The sequence below is a fragment of the Pantherophis guttatus genome, chromosome 6 (genome assembly GCF_059756535.1).
Source record: "Pantherophis guttatus breed Tessera chromosome 6, ASM5975653v1, whole genome shotgun sequence".
In the NCBI taxonomy this organism is placed as follows: domain Eukaryota; kingdom Metazoa; phylum Chordata; class Lepidosauria; order Squamata; family Colubridae; genus Pantherophis; species Pantherophis guttatus.
In genome coordinates this window covers 57,193,262-57,214,017 of record NC_142068.1, presented here as the reverse complement: position 1 = coordinate 57,214,017, position 20,756 = coordinate 57,193,262, and the positions used below count along the sequence as shown (strand labels likewise).

The window sequence follows — 20,756 nt, the reverse complement described above, 5'->3', positions numbered from 1 at the left end:
TGCTACTTTTAAATCTTAGCGCAATCAAAATGTCCCTATGTATCCATAACATTTTCCTAAGTGCCCATTTTTTTCTTCTCATCAAAATGGTATATAACTGGTTATTTTTGAGAGATTCTCAAAATTACTTACTTTCACCAGAGGATTTCAGTCCATTAGTTTCTATCTAATATTTCTCCAAGATCTTTGAAATTGGATCTTTTGAGAGACATGTAAGATGAAGCTCCCAATTTCTCTTTCTGTAGCAACTTGAACTTCAAGATGATGTGGGTATTTTTTTTCCTGCTATTTTTAACTTTCCAATCTTCTTCTTGTATCTGGTAGCATCGAATATAAATTTTAGCATTTTATATCTCCTCTGCCTTGTATTGAGTTTTGTTATATTTGCGCTTAAGTCTCAGCAATGTCTCATCTGCTAAATGGATGTTATTGAAAAATTTTGCAACCCTATTACTTGTATTTGTAGGAAAGCTCTGTTTCTTTCAAATCCCTATCATATGTTTACCATTTGGATTATTTTTTTTTAAAAAAAAGTTGACTTCACTTACCATGGTAATCATTTTGTGAGAGTGCTCTAAAAATTCTGACTTCAATAAATGGCCCAAAAATGCCTGTTATAATTTCTCTACATACTTCATGAGACAAAAATATTTTTGTAAATACAGTATAACAGTATATGCCAACAATATTTTTTTGAAGGCAGAATATATCCCCAAATTTCAGTAAGATCAGAATATTTTCCAATGTCAGTACCTGATCACATAAATTGGAACAGCAACTTTTCCCCAAAGTATCATAGGTTCCTTGTCAGACTGGCAATTTTGTGGTCAATTTTAATTTAATTTTAGCATATAAAGCTAAAAAAATAAAATGATAAAAATGTCTGTTCCTATTTCAGAGGGTAAATAGAAGAGGGTAATTAGCACTGTGCTGAGGAAATTTTTAAAAATTACTAGTCAATAAATGGTTAAAACTTCAACACACAGCAGAGGTTTTTGCTGCATTTTAAAAATATTTATTTTCTAGGAAACTGAAAGATACCTTAACGCAGGTTGGGGAACATTCAGAATCCAATAAAATCATCAAAACTAGATAGCTATATTGGCTCACTACAAAAATATCCTAAAAGCAGCAGTAGACATGCTGCAACTAAATGTTAAAGCAATAAGCAAAACATGAATTCAGCAAATTCTTCTCCAAGCTGATAATTAAGCAAAAGAAGGCACAATTAAAAAAAAAACTTTTCTATTTTTAAATCTTCAAAAATGCTAGCTCAGATTCTTCCAATTGACCAGGTTGAAAGACAACCTGTTCTTTCAATATAATGTGTTATGGTGTTGGTTCAGTTTTTGTGTTGGTATAATAACGACAATTTTGTTGACAATTTGTGCATTAAATCTTCTTTCATGTTGAAATGCTGATCTCCAGGCAGGATCAATGATTATAGAAGTTTCTTGCATGTCTTGAATTTGTACTTTTGCAAGTTGAAGGGATGCATTGCACAAGTTTCATTATAGTTTCTGCAATGATTCAACTATCTCATCTCAACTATTCCATCATTGTGGAGCATACTCATTCTCAATTTGATGTTGTCTTGAGGATCCATGAAGTAATTCAGTGCCTTGGGAGTCATGGGTCCCAGATTTTGGATAGATTCTGTAAATTAACCCATCTGAGGTACCTGGGTTCAAAAACTATTTTCCTGTGGCACCATTTTACCCAGATAAAGATTCATGATAACAATATGAACAGGTAACTCTACGCCAAACCTAACTCATGAGGTTGTTGTTATGGAGAAAATAGGAAACAGGAACATTAGGTATGTTTATCATCTTATGTTATATAAAAATGTGGGGGGAGAAGGAGGGGGAGAACCTCCTTCTATAAAAACCCTATAAAAGGGTTATGTAGGATCCCTGGTAAATTGTGCCAATTTCAGAAAAAGAGAAGATGAAGAAAAAAGGCTTAAGTGAACAGGCCAGAAATTTTAATCTCAATACTAAAATTTCAAAAAATAACAAGAAACACTCATCATAAGCCACTGATATAGTCATTAAAGAATTAATTTGGTACAGTGATAGAAACCCTTGCCAAAATGTAAATCATCTGGCTGTTTTACAAAGCACATAAAAATAGCATAGACAGTGAAAGCAAAATTAAGTTTAAAAAATACGTAAAGAGGGAATGAAATTATAAATCGGGTTCTTCATAACCTCAAGAACTTGACTTATGGTTTCATTATGTCTTATATTTACATTAACTAGAAATATGATTACAAAACTGAATGTGAAGGATTGAAGTTTGTTGACAGTATGGTTAACAAACTCCACAAAAGTAAAACTGTACATAATTCAAAAGAAAACAAAAATAAAACATCATTGCAGATACATTTGAGAAAATGACAGGTCTGCTTTCAGCTCTGAGAGCCCAATCAGGGAATAGTTTCGCTTCAGGCTTATCTAACCACAGCAGCAACCATCGTAATTTCCAAAAATGCTCCCAGTATAAAGGTGCTACAAGGATTTGTGGAAAATAAGACTCCATTGCTATGGCTACAATACCAATAACAGGCAGATGCTGGTTTGGCCATTCCTGATTCTTTGTTTTTTCTATCTATTCCTCTTTTCTGCAAGAAAACACATAAAACAGCATAAACCAATAGTCACAGCACTGCTGTCAATGTTAGCAAGCTGTGGAAAGAAAATGCTCACAGCTGTTACTTCCACATTTTTCTCTGACTGGTGAAATGCAGCAGAGATTTTGCTGATGGTTAAATTATAAACTTACAATTGGGTTCTAATTTTGAAAACCAAAAATCTTAGTTTGAATGCATGTTGTTCATAAATTATTGAAACTTCTGACAGAGAATAAAACCCAGTTATTAATTAAAATATATAAGCAACGATAGCAGTGACAGATAATGTGCACTGCAGGTAGTTAATTAATGTGAAGTATAACAGTATTGTTTTTATACTTCAGATATTTTATACTTTATATATTTACACCCGCATCCCCAAACTAAATGTATAATTTGTAACAAACTAAACTTTATCCATATATTGAAATGAATAAAGCTTATGGCATAGTTTCAGAAATTGAAATATTTTGATGAATTTAAAATATTCAAAACCAAACTTAAATTCTACGCAAACATCCAAAAACAGTTTATCAGGTTTGCACTATTTATTTCCATGGCAATAAACAATGTTCAACCAAAAACAAAATGAACTTCTTTAAATTAAGCTTGATAATAAAACACTTCTGCATTTTTCATAGTGGCAATCAATACATTTATTTTACCTCACTTTACATTTTCACTTCAGCATACTCTATATACTGTTGCTGATTCTTGAAAACCTTTGCATGTCTTTTTCCTTTATATGTGACCAGAATGACTGGGAATACCAAACTTATAATTTTGAAACCTGTTTAGAGCAGTGTTTCTCAACCTCCCAACTTTTAAGTGGACTCCAATCCACATAATTCCCCAGCCAGCATGTTGGGAGATGAAATCCACACACCTCAAAGCTGCTAAGGTTGAGAAACATTGGTTCAGAGATAAATTTAATCTGAGTAATATGGAAGGACTTCTCCAGTTATTCTATGATAAGAAGCTGCTTCATTCACTATTTCTATGCTGGAATTTTCTCAGGTTTAACAGAAACATGTTCAATTTCATTATGACAAGAAGCATAGCAAATACTTACAATAAGGGGGGGGGGGGGAATGCTGCTTTCGAAAAATATCAGAATTACCAAAAGAACCATAAAACCTTCCCAAAAGGCCCACTAATATTACAGTATTTAAAGGTATATAAAATAGTTATGTGATAATATACTGCAATGAATTTACGTCTGTTAATTTAAAAATATACATTTTTTTAATTGCATAGATCATACAACAGGCAGAAGATGATTAAATTACAAATCTTATCTCTTGTTTCTTCTTTTCAGGAACCATATAATGTCTGCTTCAGGATAAATATTACCACCTCCTGCACCCAGCAAAATCATATTTTTGAAAAAAAAATCTAAATTAACTCATAGCAAGTAGCCATTGCAATATCACTTTAATGAAACCATCGCTTAATATTCAGGGGGGGAATTAAAAGTGATGAAAGAAAATAAGCTTCAGAAGTCCAGTGTTGATAAATTTATTTATGAAACTCTCAGATATTTTGCTATGAAAACTAGGCAATGTCAAAGGACTAACTAAATTTGATTTTTAAAGCATTCCTCCACCCTCAGGACCATAAATGCAGATATTTTTCTAGGTCTAGTCCTCAAATCACATATAAAGTCATGTATCCAACAGGTTCATCAATGTCAAACCAAATTTAGCTCATTGTTCTCTACTCAATAAGCAGAAAATAAACAAGAAGTACAAATGCTGAATTTACAACAATTCTCTATATAATTTAGAATAAAGGTTCGTGTCACAGAAATAAAAATGCATCTCTTTCAGAGGCTCAGAAGTTTTTTTATAAAAATGTTATGGTATGTCTGATGTTGCATGAAATTGATTCTAATTATTTTGCAAATATAATGACTTGAGGTAAAGATACATTAAATTAATTTGATGTTAAGTTTACATTTTAAAAGAAATTGGACCAAATGGATTTATTAAATAAAAGTATTATTGCTATTTACTATGAAGATATTATTTTAAAAAATAGAATCCTGATCAAAAACACAGGCCTGATAAGGTTATGAACCAAGAGATTAGAAATTATTAATTTGCGTGTATCTTTTTTTAAAGATGACTCAAGTTTGGCAAAAATGCCACAAGTGATTCAAGGCTATGAAAACAGTATATACGCTCTATTAAAAAAACTTTTTTTTTTCTACACCCGATGTTTTCTTTTCTAAATGATCCAAAAAGGTGGCTTAGAAACAGAGTGCTGCAGACTGAAACAACTTCTGTCATCTATGGATAGGGAATTGCTGTCTTTTTCTTCAAAGGCTGTTAGCAAGCCAAAACAAAGATGAGAACTGCTGAAAAAACAAAAATAGACAGGAGGGTAAGCTATAGAAAACTTCGTTAACTGCAAATACGATTGCCAAGAAATGTAAAAATATCACTGAAAATATATAGGAATGTCTCTATCCATTTAACTTCTACTAAGACATTTTCTGCCCATACCAGTGCTAATGGAGAAAGGAGTGTGAGAGAAAAAAAAAAGGTCTGTGTAAGACATAACCCTGTCATACAACTTCTTTAGCAGTAATTATCGTAATCTTTCTGTTGTTTTTTAATGTTATTACCATAAGATTTTCTAAAAGATATATAATCTGAAGCCATCTCATCAAATAACTTCTTTTTAGCATTTTTTTCATTTACACAATGGCCACACACAAAAATATTTTCAGTCAGATTTAGATGCTACAAAGGTTTACAACTCAATGCAAATTTGAACTAAGCATAGAACATAGCTATTTGTGCAAATGTATTTATTTTTTAATAATTGTATTTTCAGTCCATTGTGGGCAGCAAACAAATTTAAAAACATAAAAACAGTAATCCTACTCCTAATTATGGTCAAATTATGACAAAGCAAACATCCAGGGAATAATACTTCCCGCTTACCCCAAAATATCAAAAGATTCTAAAATGCTCTTCTGACAGAATTCTACACCTAACTTCACAGAAATAGTTTATTCAAGAATTCAATAAGTTTAGCTCGGTGACTACAGAAAGGACCTATTTGATTTTTGCTTCTATTAAAATCAAACACTTAAAGTTGGATTAAGTCATTTATAGAATGTATTAAAACAGATCTGGAGGCAATGACAGTCTTATTCCTATTTTGGTATGGAAGACAGTAAAAATTCAACCTAATTTTCCCTCTGGAACTTCAATTTTCTTACATGTGAAAAGTCCCAGGGGTTCATATCAGTTAGTAACTGACTGCAGAAAAGTTTTCTAGGAAATCTGCATATTTGTCTCAAAAATAGGACTTTTCATACATAAGTAAGTAGGTTTCTCCTCAAAGTAATGTTAGTGGATGCAATAAATGCAATAGTTGAATGATAGATATGCTATATTGAGGCAAAGAAGGAAAACTGTATTGGGAAGTGGAAAATGTGCACAAACCCTATCTTTCAAATGGCCAACTGAATTGCCTTTGGAAACAGAGCTTCAAGGATTGTTCACAGACTGTTCTAGTAGATTGCATCATGCCCCAGGTATAAATTCTAATCTGATGTACTGCTAGAGTAATGTACCATATTAGAAAGGGAAGTTAATATATATTATTTTTCAAGTAGAAGCTACTGCATAACAAACATACAGAGTATATCTGTATCATTGAAATAATGCAATAAAATCGCAGAATTTGAATGTTCCCTTCATAGTTTGGCAAATATGTTTCTATAAACATTTTAGACAATGGTTCAAGTGGCAACTGCAGGAGTATTGTCCTCCACTTGTTATTTCTGCAGATGGCTCATTTGGGAAGTTTACATTTAAATTACAATCTCTATAAGTGCTGAAGATTAGAGGCATTTATCTGTATATTTTAAACAAAACTTCTCTCAACAAGCAAAGCATGAATATGTCATGAAGCAGCATGATATGAGCAAATTATTTACTAAACTCTGGGAGTAATTAAAATAATTTCTACTGCTATGTATTATTTACTATAATTGCAATAGGATGTCTGTGTATGCATAAGAAAAATTGCTAACAGTGATAAATATTTCACATATATTGAACCCAAAATATGTTAAATGGTCAGAAGTACCTACCAGTAATTCAGAAGCATATAACAAATTCTTCATGCAAGTTAAAATGATTTAAGACAAAGAAAACGCATTCATTGCTCAACTAAACTCTGCAATACATATTTTTCTAATCAAAATTGAATGTATATCAGCTGAAAATGTTGTCAATTCATTGAACAGATTAAACAGACATCAGTGTTTCAGAATTTGATCCCATAAAGATAGCTACATATTTATTATTTCTTTCCTTTTTTATTTCCTGCATATAGTTATTTAAAAAGAGAAAAATATTATTTATTTCTTTTCTAACATGTACATATATTTGCTAACAGAAGGATGTTTGCAAACTGCTGAAAGATGAGGAACATAAAATTAGCCCTAACCATTATATGCTATATTATATGTTATATATTTTATATTAATAAGCAGAATTGTTTCATTTGCTCAGAGTTTCATCAAAAGAATCATGGGCCTATTAGGCAAAAAGTATTTCAAAATGTAAATTTTTTGATAACATACTTTTTATAAGCAGAAGAGGGATTACATCATTAGTACTAAAAAATATTCTTAACATGACATATCTTTAATGAAGCTAACCTTAGAAAGGAAACATAAAAGTTCCAACTTCAATGTTATCAAAGTGACTGGAAAGAGAAAGTAACTATGCTCGCCAGGTAGCTGATGTTATTTTTTTGTGCCATAATTGGAAAAAATGACAAAAAATACTTACATTATCACACTCATCAAATTTACTGATGAGATATGGGGGAGAAAATTAAATTAGGGCTTTTCTAACATCTAAGCTCACAAAAATTACCATAAAATAATTCATTCCACAGATGAATGTTTTAAAATGGAACACAGAGTTAGTCTTTGAATTGCAACTTCATTTGGGATCAGAACTTACAGTCATGGCCGTAAATGTTGGCACTCCTGAAATTTTTCCAGAAAATGAAGTATTTCTCACAGAAAAGTATTGCAGTAACACATGTTTTGCTATACACATGTTTATTCCCTTTGTGTGTATTGGAACAAAACCAAAAAAGGGAGGAAAAAAAGCAAATTGGACATAATGTCACACAAAACTCCAAAAATGGGCTGGACAAAATCATTGGCACCCTTTCAAAATTGTGGATAAATAAGATTGTTTCAAGCATGTGATGTTCCTTTATACTCACCTGGGGCAAGTAACAGGTGTGGGCAATATAAAACTCACACCTGAAAGCAGATAAAAAGGAGAGAAGTTCACTTAGTCTTTGCATTGTGTGTCTGTGTGTGCCACACTAAGCATGGACAACAGAAAGAGAAGAGAACTGTCTGAGGACTTGAGAACCAAAATTGTGGAAAAATATCACCAATCTCAAGGTTACAAGTCCATCTCCAGAGATCTAGATTTGCCTTTGTCCACAGTGTGCAACATTATCAAGAAGTTTGCAATCCATGGCACTGTAGCTAATCTCCCTGGGCGTGGACGGAAGAGAAAAATTGATGAAAGGTGCCAACGCAGGATAGTCCGGATGGTGGATAAGCAGCCCCAAACAAGTTCCAGAGTAATTCAAACTGTCCTGCAGGCTCAGGGAGCATCAGTGTCAGCATGAACTATCCGTCGACATTTAAATGAAATGAAACGCTATGGCAGGAGACCCAGGAGGACCCCACTGCTGACACAGAGACATAAAAAAGCAAGACTACAGTTTGCCAACATGTACTTGAGTAAGCCAAAATCCTTCTGGGCAAACATCTTGTGGACAGATGAGACCAAGATAGAGATTTTTGGTAAAGCACATCATTCTACTGTTTACCACAAACGGAATGAGGCCTACAAAGAAAAGAACACAGTACCTACAATGAAATATGGTGGAGGTTCACTGACGTTTTGGGGTTGTTTTGCTGCCTCTGGCACTGGGTGCCTTGAATGTGTGCAAGGCATCATGAAATCTGAGGGTTACCAACGGATTTTGGGTCGCACTGTAGAGCCCAGTGTCAGAAAGCTGGGTTTGCGTCGGAGATCTTGGGTCTTCCAGCAGGACAATAACCCCAAACATACGTCAAAAAGCACCCAGAAATGGATGGCAACAAAGCGCTGGAGAGTTCTGAAGTGGCCAGCAATGAGTCCAGATCTCAATCCCATTGAACACCTGTGGAGAGATCTTAACATTGCTGTTGGGAAGAGGCGCCCTTCCAATAAGAGAGTCCTGGAGCAATTTGCAAAGGAAGAGTGGTCCAAAATTCCGGGTGAGAGGTGTAAGAAGCTTATTGATGGTTATCGGAAGCGACTGATTTCAGTTATTTATTCCAAAGGGTGTGCAACCAAATATTAAGTAAAGGGTGCCAATGATTTTGTCCAGCCCATTTTTGGAGTTTTGTGTGACATTATGTCCAATTTGCTTTTTTCCCTCCCTTTTTTGGTTTTGTTCCAATACACACAAAGGTAATAAACATGTGTATAGCAAAACATGTGTTACTGCAATACTTTTCTGTGAGAAATACTTCATTTTCTGGAAAAATTTCAGGGGTGCCAACATTTACGGCCATGATTGTATGTTGCTAAACAATGTGGTCATACATCATATGCTTTGCGATGGTATTACCAGCAATAGCAATAGCACTTAGATTTATATATTGCTTCACGGTGCTTTAAAGCCCTCTCTAAATGGTTTACAGAGTCAGCACATTACCCCCAACAATCTGGGTTCTCATTTTACCGACATCGGAAGGATGGAAGGCTGAGTCAACTTTGAGCCGGTGAGACCCAAACTGCCAAATTGCTGGCAGCCAGTGATCAGCAGAAGTTGCCTGCAGTACTGCATTCTAACCACTGCGTCACCGCAGCAAATCCAGTTGTCTTCATAACATGATAACCCCTTATTCAGTGCCATCATACCTTTGAATGGTTGCTGAAGGAGTAGTTGTAACCCAAGAACTACCTGTTCACAACATGATACAAATATATTTCAAGCATTGTCACACCTTTCTATTCCAGGGATTCTGAAGTTTTTAGGAAATAATATTCTGTTCTATTTATATTAGGTATTACTTACACATTTTATATTACAGGTGTTCTGATATCAATGTTGTGGTTGTTCAGGATAAACATTCATAGTTCTATAGATTTCTTTTAGAAGAAGTAAAGACGTATCTTCTGATTCCCTGCAGATTAAAAAAACATGCTAATTTCCAGTGAATTGCCTAATTTGAACAAGCTTATTCTATTCTGTAATGCAGAGGAGGCAAATACCTAGCTATGCAGATTTGAAAAATTGCTATCCTGGTGCTTTTCTTTGATTGCTTTTCAAATTAATTTCTTCAACTTGTCTCAAACGTATGTGTCTCTGCAACATGATAATAGTTTACTTAGCTCATTTAAGTCTTCAGCTATGTTTTTAACATCAATATGCAAAACACAGCATATCAATCATTTTGACACATAATTAATTGCCCTTCATTTACTCTCTAAGATTTACATCTATATTTGTTCCAATTCTTATATCACACTTCATTGCCCATTTTCTTCATTCGTTAAGACAACTTCTGATTTTAGACTTTATTTCTATCATGATTTCAGGTTCAGTTTTAATGTCCACTGAATTGACCATGATTTCACTAATCTTGTCTCCTTTCCACCAATTGGTCTACAAGCATTCTATTGCTGGCAGCTCAAATTCCTCAGCAAATTAAATATATTTTAAATCCCATAACATCACATTAGCAGTTTCTAAGCTCTGCTACAATTAGGGAAAAAAACAGTTGCTCGGATGTATTCTGTAACTTTTATTAATAAAATTCATCTTTTTCACTTATTTTACATTTTTGATCAGGTGACATTTATAGATTCAAGTTTATTGTAATTCTAATTAATGTGTATTAAGATTGTCCTAAACAATATTACAAAAATGAATCCATTGCTAATGAAACTGGGAACAGATTGTTATTGCTGTTATATTATTAAAATTTATGTTCTATCTTTCTAGTTCTTGGATCATATATTCAGGTAGAATCTCCCCGCCCAACATGCTCAAGCTTGGAGGAAGCTGTAAGAGATTGAGTGGATGGGTCTGCAGAATAGCCTTCTTAGTAGCAACCTCCGTACTCTGAAACACTGAATCCCCAAATCAGGAGAGCCTCCATCATGCTAAAATTTAGAAGATTGTAAAAATGGCACTCTTTCACATAGGCATGTGGTGCATGAAAATGTAGTGGTAGAAAGCACTACTGAGATTTTAGTTGTGTTTTTCTTATTGTTTTTTATAATTGTAAGTTACCCATAATTTTTTATGTAACATACAAATGATTGTATGACTAAAATGCATTTGTAAGCAATGGTACATAGATCCTTTTGCTCACAGTATCAAACAAAGAATCAAAATTTGATTCTATTCATAGAGTAGAACTATGTTTATTTTGTTTATTAATGCACTATTGTAAAAATAATATACTAACAAAATGTTTTTACTTTTTTATAATACAGTTTGCAGCAGTCCAATTTAATGTTTGTGCAAGTTCAGGGAGCCAGGCTCTGTATTAATGTATTGCTATTTCTAATTATTTGTTGGTGGTTGGGCTTTATCTTATACCAAATTATGTAATGAGTATATTAATACCAAAAAAAACCCAAGACTAATTTTTATTTGTAATCCAGCACACCATCCTACAATATCAGTCTATATAAGCTACAGTAGAAACTAACAGATATATTACAAAATGCAACAATTCTCCTATTTTTATAAATAATTAAATAACCTTCAAGTTGTCCAAATAGATTTCAGGCAAGGATATAATGGTGAGCTAATCCCAGAAGAATTTTTGTATAATTTATTTGAGCACACTAAGCCATCATACTGAAATAGAACAGCATATAGACCAAAAAATCATTTATTATATTAATTCTATTTCTTATTAATAGAAAAAATATTGTTTGTCTACTACCTCAAGGTTTTATTAATCAGCAATATATGATGTATTTGGCTTCAGCCTACTATGAAAGAACTTAACAATTTTATCACTTATTAGTCAACAGAATTTTCTTTAATGCAAGAGTGCCACCTTATGGAAATTTTATCTAACAACCTTCCAGCACAGACCAAGCAAAGGAAATTGGAACATTTCTGAAGCAAAATATAAGCAGGCAAACTGGGGCATAAATTCTAAGCCTCCCTACTTCAAAAAAAAAAAAAAAGCCACGTAAAATGAATAAATTACTATTATTTACAATCTCAGGATATAGTGACGGTAATCAACATAGAAATTTATAAAGTGTGGGAAACTAAATTCATTGAGAGTAATTTTTTGGGGAAAGTAGAGGAAAGAAGACCACTAATTTCATGTTTTCTCCTGGTAGATATCAAGCTAGCAAATGCTGTGGCAGAATATTTGATAAGAAATAGCAGGATGGTATATTTTACTAAAGTACATCCAATACAATACATTTCCATATTATGCCAGATGTAATACTCCCACATCAAAGTTTTTAGCAAAGTAATAGCCCTCATTTTATCTTTTAAACCAAAGTACTATAAAGTCAATATTATAGGAATATATCAAAGGCTACTTTAGTTGTATAAGAATTTGCCCACTCCTGTGGTCTGAAACAAAGCTCTTGGTTTTGTGTAGCATTACTTCAGTAAACAGGTCCTTTGTTCTTAAACTGATGCAGCAGTGTAACCTGAGTATCTCATATCCTGTTTATATACAGTAGTTTGCCCTACCACTACAGGCGGGGGAGTGGTTTTCACCTTAGTAGTTGTTTTTGTTTTGTTTGGGCTTGATTGTTTTTCTAATATTTCCCATCAGGATTATCGGTGGAAAAATTTTATGGGACTCCTCATTTTCAGAGACTTTGCCCTTGTGGATCCAGGGAAGTAGAAACTCTTTCTTATGTCCTCAGTGTCCTTTTTATGATGCCCCAAATGTACCATATTTCCGGCATATAAAACAATTTTTTAACACATGAAAATCTTCTCAAAAGTCGGGGGTCATTTTATACGCCGGGTGTCGTCTTATAAGCCGGTATACGGCGTTCAGAGAACGGGTAGCAAAAATCCCTGCCCCCGCCCCCCATGCCCAGCTGAGCTGCACGATCATCAGAGCCTTTTTTTTCTTTTAAATGGCTCTGACGAGCCAAGCTCTGACGATCCCAACTGAGTTGCCTGCTAACTGGTAGCAAAAATCCCCCCCCCCAGCCTCCAGCTTGTTTACCTTAGCTGCTGGTCGCAACGCCTGCCTTGCTTTGTTTGCTGTAATACCTACAATCCATTGCATCAGCAAGCAACTGAATCTCCCTGCCTGCAATCAAGCTCAACGGTGAGCAGCTCTATCTGCCTGCCTGCCTTGGCAACTTTAAGACTTGTGGACTTCAACTCCCAGCAAAACTGGCTGAGGAATTCTGGGAGTTGAAGTCCACAAGTCTTAAAGTTGCCAAGGTTGGAGACCCCTATTCTATTGGGTAAGTTTTTTTCCCTTTTGGGAGCTTTAAAAAAAATAGTTAATTGTGGGGTTTTTTATTGTTCTTTTTTTAGACCTAGCCATTTAAAGTTTTGGAAGTTTTAAATTTAGCTGCTTTTATATTAAAATAAAAATAAATTAAAATAATATTTGTCCAGCTTTCTGAGATTTAGTGTATTTCTGTAGTGTTTCACTCTAACTGCACAAACACACAAAATCTCACAAAGCTGTATGTGGAATTTTGTGTGTGTGAAGTGTGAAAGTTGTTTTTTTGGGCTTTTTATGGCTGTGTGAGGTTCCTGCTTGTTGCAGGGGCCATTTTGGGTCTAGCACAGCTGCTTTTACATTGTGGGTGAGCCAGTTGTGTTGTGTTGTATTTTGTAGGTTAAAAAAGGGCAAAGAAGTGACATTGACTTGGCCATGCCAAGTCAATTATATGTTTATAAGTGACAGTTTTCCTGCTAAGTACCTGCATGTCATAAGCATTTGAATTAAAATTACCATATTGAAATCAAATCTGATGTTTTTTAATTTTTATTTGGTGTGCATTGGAAGAGGGATAGTCTTATACGGCGAGTATAGCCCAAACCCTATATTTTAACAGGAAAAGTAGGGGGTCGTCTTATACGCCCAGTCGTCTTATACACCGGAAAATACGGTACACTGATTTGTCCAATCATCTCCAAATTTGAGGGTCAAACTGATAGTTTTTCTGTTTATTACTTTTTGAGAGATGATAACTCTACGCTCACATACCAGATGTCCAAATACTTTTATCAAGTGATAATTGTAAAAACGTTTTAATTAGATATGTTGTTTTATTGTTTTACTGATTTTCTTTTCCCCGACGAGTTGTTGTATTACAACAATACTTTCTTTTTTTATTGTACAGATCAAAGATCATAATAAAAATCTTTGATTTGATTTCTGGTATTAATTCCTGCTTATCTGGATGTTGGTTACTAAAAAGGATGTGTTCTGGTCTTTTTTTGTTTCCTCCTTAGCTTTTTACTCTCACTTTTTAATAGCGTGTAAATGTTGTTTATATCTATATGCCTATTGATGGCTGATTAAATGACAAGCTTCCAAGAATTCCCTAACGTTTTGGATGAAGTTTAGTTTAGGATGCTTATAGATTTTAGCTGAAACTATAGATGGCTCTATCCCTATGTCATGAGATTAATTTTGCTTTTTGCTTCATACTCCCCTCAATAGACACATAGAAATAAACCACATTAACATGCCATTCAAAAGAGATAATAACAAGCTAAGAAAGAAACAAACAGTCAGAATACATCCTCTCCAGCAACCAACATTCAGATAAGCAGGGATTAACACCAGAAAAACAATCAAGCAGAAAACCATACCCTAATCAGGGAATTATGAAGGAGAAAATCATACCCCAATTAACAATGGCAGGGAGCAGAGCCCATACTCATCAATACTGATCTGTTACCTAGTTGGGTAATAAAATATCTGCAAGCAAACACCCAAACTCAGAAAGTATCAAGACTCCACATGCAAAAAGGTGCTAGTAATATATAGCAATAGTATTTAGACTTATATACTGCTCCATAGTCCTTTACAGTACTTTCTGGGCCATTTATAATGTTAGCATATTTCCCCCAACAATCTGGCTCCTCATCTTACCAACCTCAGAAAGATGGAAGGCTGAGTCAACCTTGAGCAGATCAGGATCGAACTCCTGGCAGTGGGCAGAATAAGACTGTAATTCTAAAATTTGCGTTCTAAAATTTGTGCCACCATGGCTCCTATATATGAAATTTATATACGCATTGATTGTTTACTTGCTGAACTATGATGTAGTATACACCTTTGCTGCGAATGCTAAATGTAGAAGATAAAATACAGCTGAAAAAGAGGGATATCTAAAGAAACAAAATTTTGTGGCACTGTTTGTTATAAAAATAAATAAATTCTTACCAGTAGCACAAGTGACTCTGTAGAGCGAAAAGATACTCATTAAAACTTTCTATAGGTTTTTCTTGAAGAACATAATCAATACGACGGCCTCCATTTAGCAAACCAATTTTTATACTTAAGTCTTCATCCTTTGAAAGTTCTGGGCTTTCCACTATCTTTTCTGCTCCAGGGAAAAGAAATTGAGTATGAAAAATACAATACAAGTTGAATTCTCCTTTTGCCATTCTCTCTTTCTTTACCACAATATTTGACTATTAGGCCTATTTATAACACAGTTACAATTTTTCTCTTGATATATTTACACTTCTGTGAATATGAATATGTTTTAGTTAGTCCATAATACAATAGGAATACTCATTTTATCTTGAAATTCACTGGAATTTAAAACTAACAGCAGATGATGATAAGGCAGATAAAGAGATGAGCGCTTCAAAGATAATCTCAAATTATGTTTCATTGCAACAATAACTTCAGATTCTTTTTTCAATAAAAGTATTTCAGTTTTAATCATTTAAGAAAAATTAAGTAAAAAAATTCAATAGATAGAATAAAAGACAAACTTTTTCTGTCTAGAAAATATTTGATTACCTCCAGGCAATTATAATGTTTTTATTTAGAGAATTTTGTTTGTCATGGCGTTTTTGTCATGGCGTTTGATTAAACAAATGCATTTATTATGTGCAACGTAAGGTTTTTACTAGAAGTAACAGGTAGCCCTTGACTTATATCCACATTTGGGACTTGGTTTACAAACATTTCTACTGTGATCATCAAGTGCATTACTATGATTGTTAAATGAATCACATAGTCATTAAGCAAAGCTGGTTTTCCCAACTGACTTTATCAGAAGCAGGTTGGGAAGGTCACAACTTGTGTTCATTGAACAAAAGATGCTGCAACTGTCATAAATGTGAGTCACTTCCAAGCACCAAAATTGCAGTCATGTGCTTGCAGAGATATTGTGACAGTCACAACTTCAACATGGGTCATAAGTAACTTTCCGAAATCATCGTAACATAATAAACTGTCATTAAACAAATGGATGTAAGTTGAGGACTACCTATAACTATTTCCCTAAGAAAACTTGTAACTTTTATTCTTTCCAGGATAAAAATGAAAGTCTGCATATTGGAGAAAACTATCTCAAACTTTATCAAGTTTCATGGTATGAGACGCGAGTTCCTAACATGAGATTCTACACTTCAATCCTACAAGCAAAGAGATAGAAACACATTTCAGTTTTATCACATTGAGCAGTTACTGAAAAGGATATGCTTGTATCAACTAACCTTCTGCCTCATCTTTTTCCTCTTCTGCTTTAATCTGGTGGGCCACTTTCTCCAATTCTGCTTGGAGTTGGGAAGAAGAGGTATGGGCACGTGCAAATTCATTAAGGGTTTGCCAAGCACTTTTCAAAGAGCTGAGAAAGCCTTGTTTCAAGTCTGATCCCATCCGAGAGAGAGAATCTTTCAATTCTAATAAAAAAGAAAGATAGAAAAAATAAATTTGAACCAACCACTGCAAGTTTAAAAAGCAATCACTTTGTTAAATACACATTAAATAGTTACCTAGAAATAAATACAGAATACAGCTTCAATTAAACAACAACAATCAATCTAAGCAGGCTCCTTAAAGATTGGCGTATGAAACTTTAAAATCACCATATTTATTTATCAATCACATTTATGTGGCTGTCCATATCACTTAGCAACCAAAACTCTGTATCCAGTCATTATTAACCAAGGACTACCTGTAGCTGCATTATACTAAACATATAATTGTAACCATGTGTAGTGACCACTTATTTTGCTGAGAGTCAGGAAAAAGTAACCAACAATATTTTTATAAGATTCTTAATTTCAGATGAGGTTGATTCTTAATTTCAGATGAGGTTGATTCTTAATTTCAGATGAGGTCCAACTAGTACAGTAACTGTCCTAAAGTGGTCCTTAAAAATCTGTGATATGTAGATATGGATCATTTTCCCTAATTAATTAATGAAAAATTGTATTTTTATTCATTTTTGAGTCATTGTTTATTTAGGTTCCTTTACTTTCCTTTACTTTTAGGACTTGCAGATCACAGTTTAGGTCATATTTATGCAGAAATATTGAAAATTCAAAAAGATTCACAAACTGTTAAGCATCACTGTATTTCAGCTCTGCCTATTTCATTTTATACTTAGGCACCTATTCATTGCTACATAGATAAATATGTATTTTACTACTGTTGCAATAAACTATTTATATAACCACTTTAATTCTGTCCTATTTATTTTTTTGTTCATTCTCTACTTCAACAACTCATTTCCTGCCTTTACACATTGTGATGTCAGGTTAAAGACACAGACTAAATGGCAGACACTGTTAGAAATAGTAGCATTCCTTACCACTAGTCATTCCAAAATTACCAATGTGCAAAAAACAGCAGTTTGGAGGGAAAGCTTTATAAAATATTTTTCTCATACAATGTCCAATCAATTGATAATGAATATTTTATATCTTGGTATGTTGCTGCTTTCTCTCTTTGCAAGCTTCTTCTTTTTGCTTTATAACATACATACTAGGTTTATCTTCAAGTCAGATATTGGAAAATATTTTAATTTGCTTTATTTACCAAGGTGGAGTCTTTTTCTGCCTTTGTGGTGTGGAATGAGGACTGGTTTCACATCAAAATCAGAAATAATCATAGGTTCTAGCCTGTATGCCACTGGATCAAGCTAAATAATAAAAAATACAACATAAGCTTTCAGGTTTAAACACAGAACTGCACAACTATTTTCACACAAAAAGATTGGACTGATTTCCCAATAGCAGCCAGAGGTCCAACATAGAATACATAGTTGGGAAAGAAAGTACATGAAAATGGTTGCAGATGCAATATCTAAAATAAAGTATTATCCTTAACAAAGCTTTTCTATTTCTATTTGTTCACATGTTATTTATTTGTAGATTTAATTTATTTGCAAACACATTATCATGCATGAGGTCATGTATAATTAGTATATTGATAAACAATGAAACATCAGGTTTTAAACATTCAATACTCAATTATGCTACAGAATATCACATTCAATTTACAAAGAAATTACACATACAAGGTTTCTAGTGTACAAATAGAATCCTACACAAATTGAGTACACCACCTTTTTTCAGTTAAGAAATGCTTCTGTAATAATTAAGACAGTAAATCCTAATAATACGTATGTTGTTAAATGAAACACAGAAATACATCCTCTGTTCATGCTTACAAGAAGCCTAAAGTTTTGATCTGTAATTTCAGAGAACTAGAATAGGAAGATAAATATACTGCTCAAAAAAACAAAGGGAATGCAAGCAGAAGACATCCGAGATCTGAATGAATGAAATAGCCCTATTAAATACTTTGTTCTTTACATACAGTAGTTTATACACTGCTCAAACAACTAAAGGGAACACAAAACTACTGTATGTAACGAACAAAGTATTTAATAAGATCTCGGATGTCTTTTGCTTGTGTTCCCTTTATTTTTTTGAGCAGTGTAGATCTTGGTCATTTGAAAAACAGAAGGTAGCTCCTCTTTAGGAACAAATAGAGAACAATTATAAAATATTCTGAGATATTAATAGCACTTAAGACTCATATACCGTTTCATAATGCTTTACAGCCCTCTCTAAGCGGTTTACAGAGTCAGCATATTGGTCCCAACAATCTGGGTCCTCATTTTACTGACCTTGGAAGGATGGAAAGCTGAGTCAACCTTGAACTAGTCAGGATCAAACTGCTGGTAGTTGGCAGAATTAGTCTGCAATGCTGCATTCTAACCACTGCACCACCATGGCTCTTTTCACCCCAAACTAACACAAACAGAAACTTATTCACCCCAAAATATTTAATAAATCAAAAAGTAGACAATCCAGGGTAGAAATACATGTAGTCCTCGACTTACAACCACAATTGGGATCTGTTGTTAAGCAAGGTGGTTGTTAAATGAGTCACATCCAGTTCTACAACTTTTTGCAATGGTGGTTAAGCAAATCATTGCCATTGTTAAATGATACAGGCGGTTGTTCAGTAAATTTGCTTTCCCCCATTGACTTTTCCTTGCTGGAAAATGCCTGGGAAGGTCGCAAATGGCAGTCACATGACCCTGGGACACTGCAACCTTCATAAATACATATTAGTTGCCAAGCACAGTTTTTATCAAGTGACTATGTGGATGCTATGAAGGTTGAAGGTTGAAATCAGAATCAGAATCGTAAGTCATTTTCTTCAGTGCCACTATAACTCTGAATGGTAATTAAACAAATGGTTGTAAGTCAACAACTACCCGTATAAAATTCTAAACTTCCTCTGATTTGCATGATAACTCAGGATTTCAAATATTCAATTTTCTCTCTAACCCTAAATAAACAATGCAATCTTTTAAAACTATAAAATACGATAAAAATATGTCAGAAATTAATGCCATACAAATAAATTTTCTTAGTTTTAAAAAAAGTTACTTAGAATATAAATACATAAGATACAATATTACTTTCACTAAATGTAATTGAAAACCTATTCTTCTCACTAACCGGATGATATATGTTAAAAAATCCCTTGCAGGTTGGCAGCCTGTAGCTTTCATCAATTTTTTCCACTCCTCTTACAGTGAGAAATACACCAATTGGAGAACCCAAAGCAAAGAAAATATCTGGTTCAAAATCAAGCATGTTGTATACCACGGACACCTACAAGACAGAAAGTATTTTATTTTTTAAAAGAAAAGGAGTAATAATCTGTTTGTATGTCAGCTACTTCACTTTCAGCCTATTTATTACATGTATCCCCAGACTGGATATAACAAAGTTGATTTTGGAAATAGCAAATTGCAAAATGCCTTTCATTGTAAGAGTTTTATGTGAAATTGATGCTCTATGAGTAGGTTCATAACAAACCATATGCACATTATATCATCTGTACTGCAGTTTCTGAGGAATATTTTATATTTTCATTTTATTCTCTAATACACAATCCTTTATCTGTAACTGCATAGGCTAAGCAGAAAAAACTGTGGTCCAAAAGAAGACAATTATATCAGTTGCAAACAAAATGTATTCCTTTACGTTATATATATATATATATATATCATACCTGGCCTGTTCCCACTTCAAAAAATTCATAGTCTATGTGTGCAGATGAAACAGATGTTCCAAATGGGCTTTTTCGTTTGGATGTGTCCTGAGGAATGGCAGGTTCTGAAGATGCAGTAGCCGAAGAAAACTTAACCGTCTGAGCAACTTCTTCCATTGCAGCCTTTTTCTCTAGTAATGCCTTTTTTTGTTCCTATTGAAACAAAGATTTTTAAAAACTGAAGAATCAAAGAATTAATCTTAAATAAATATGTGCATTTGTATTTGTGTACACACACACACACGCACACACACTAATTTTGTTAGAGGTTCAATTAGCTTTTCTTCAGGATCTTCTGTAACTGCTCAGAATCTCAGGCAGAATTCTTTTTTTAATTTTTTCTTTCAATTCCAGGAAAGCCAAATTGTCTAAGTCCTTTTTCAACTGTTTATTATTTCTGCTTTACTTGCTAAAATTTTCACATTAAAAATGCACTTAATTTCTCTCCTAAGATGCCCTATAGAATCTTCAATTTTTTCCATTTATTCAAATGTG

General features: G+C 33.6%; 1 protein-coding gene across 3 annotated transcripts in view; it reads right to left on the bottom strand.

Annotated features, from left to right (window-relative positions):
* Window positions 1-1,965: 1,965 nt before the first annotated feature.
* The window catches only part of SEC23IP (SEC23 interacting protein), a 37,430-nt gene continuing 18,639 nt past the window's right edge, over window positions 1,966-20,756 (bottom strand). The window contains exons 13-19 of one of the 3 annotated variants that reach the window (XM_034440272.2): window positions 20,223-20,414; window positions 19,664-19,819; window positions 17,724-17,826; window positions 16,397-16,582; window positions 15,108-15,267; window positions 9,764-9,872; window positions 1,966-4,994 (exon numbers count right to left, since the gene is read on the bottom strand). In XM_034440272.2, coding sequence (XP_034296163.1) covers window positions 9,791-9,872; window positions 15,108-15,267; window positions 16,397-16,582; window positions 17,724-17,826; window positions 19,664-19,819; window positions 20,223-20,414 — 879 coding nt within the window. In that variant the 3' untranslated portion in view covers window positions 1,966-4,994; window positions 9,764-9,790. The remainder of the gene's footprint in view (window positions 4,995-9,763; window positions 9,873-15,107; window positions 15,268-16,396; window positions 16,583-17,723; window positions 17,827-19,663; window positions 19,820-20,222; window positions 20,415-20,756) is intronic. The other 2 variants (XM_034440274.2, XM_034440273.2) reach the window with 2 other exon arrangements.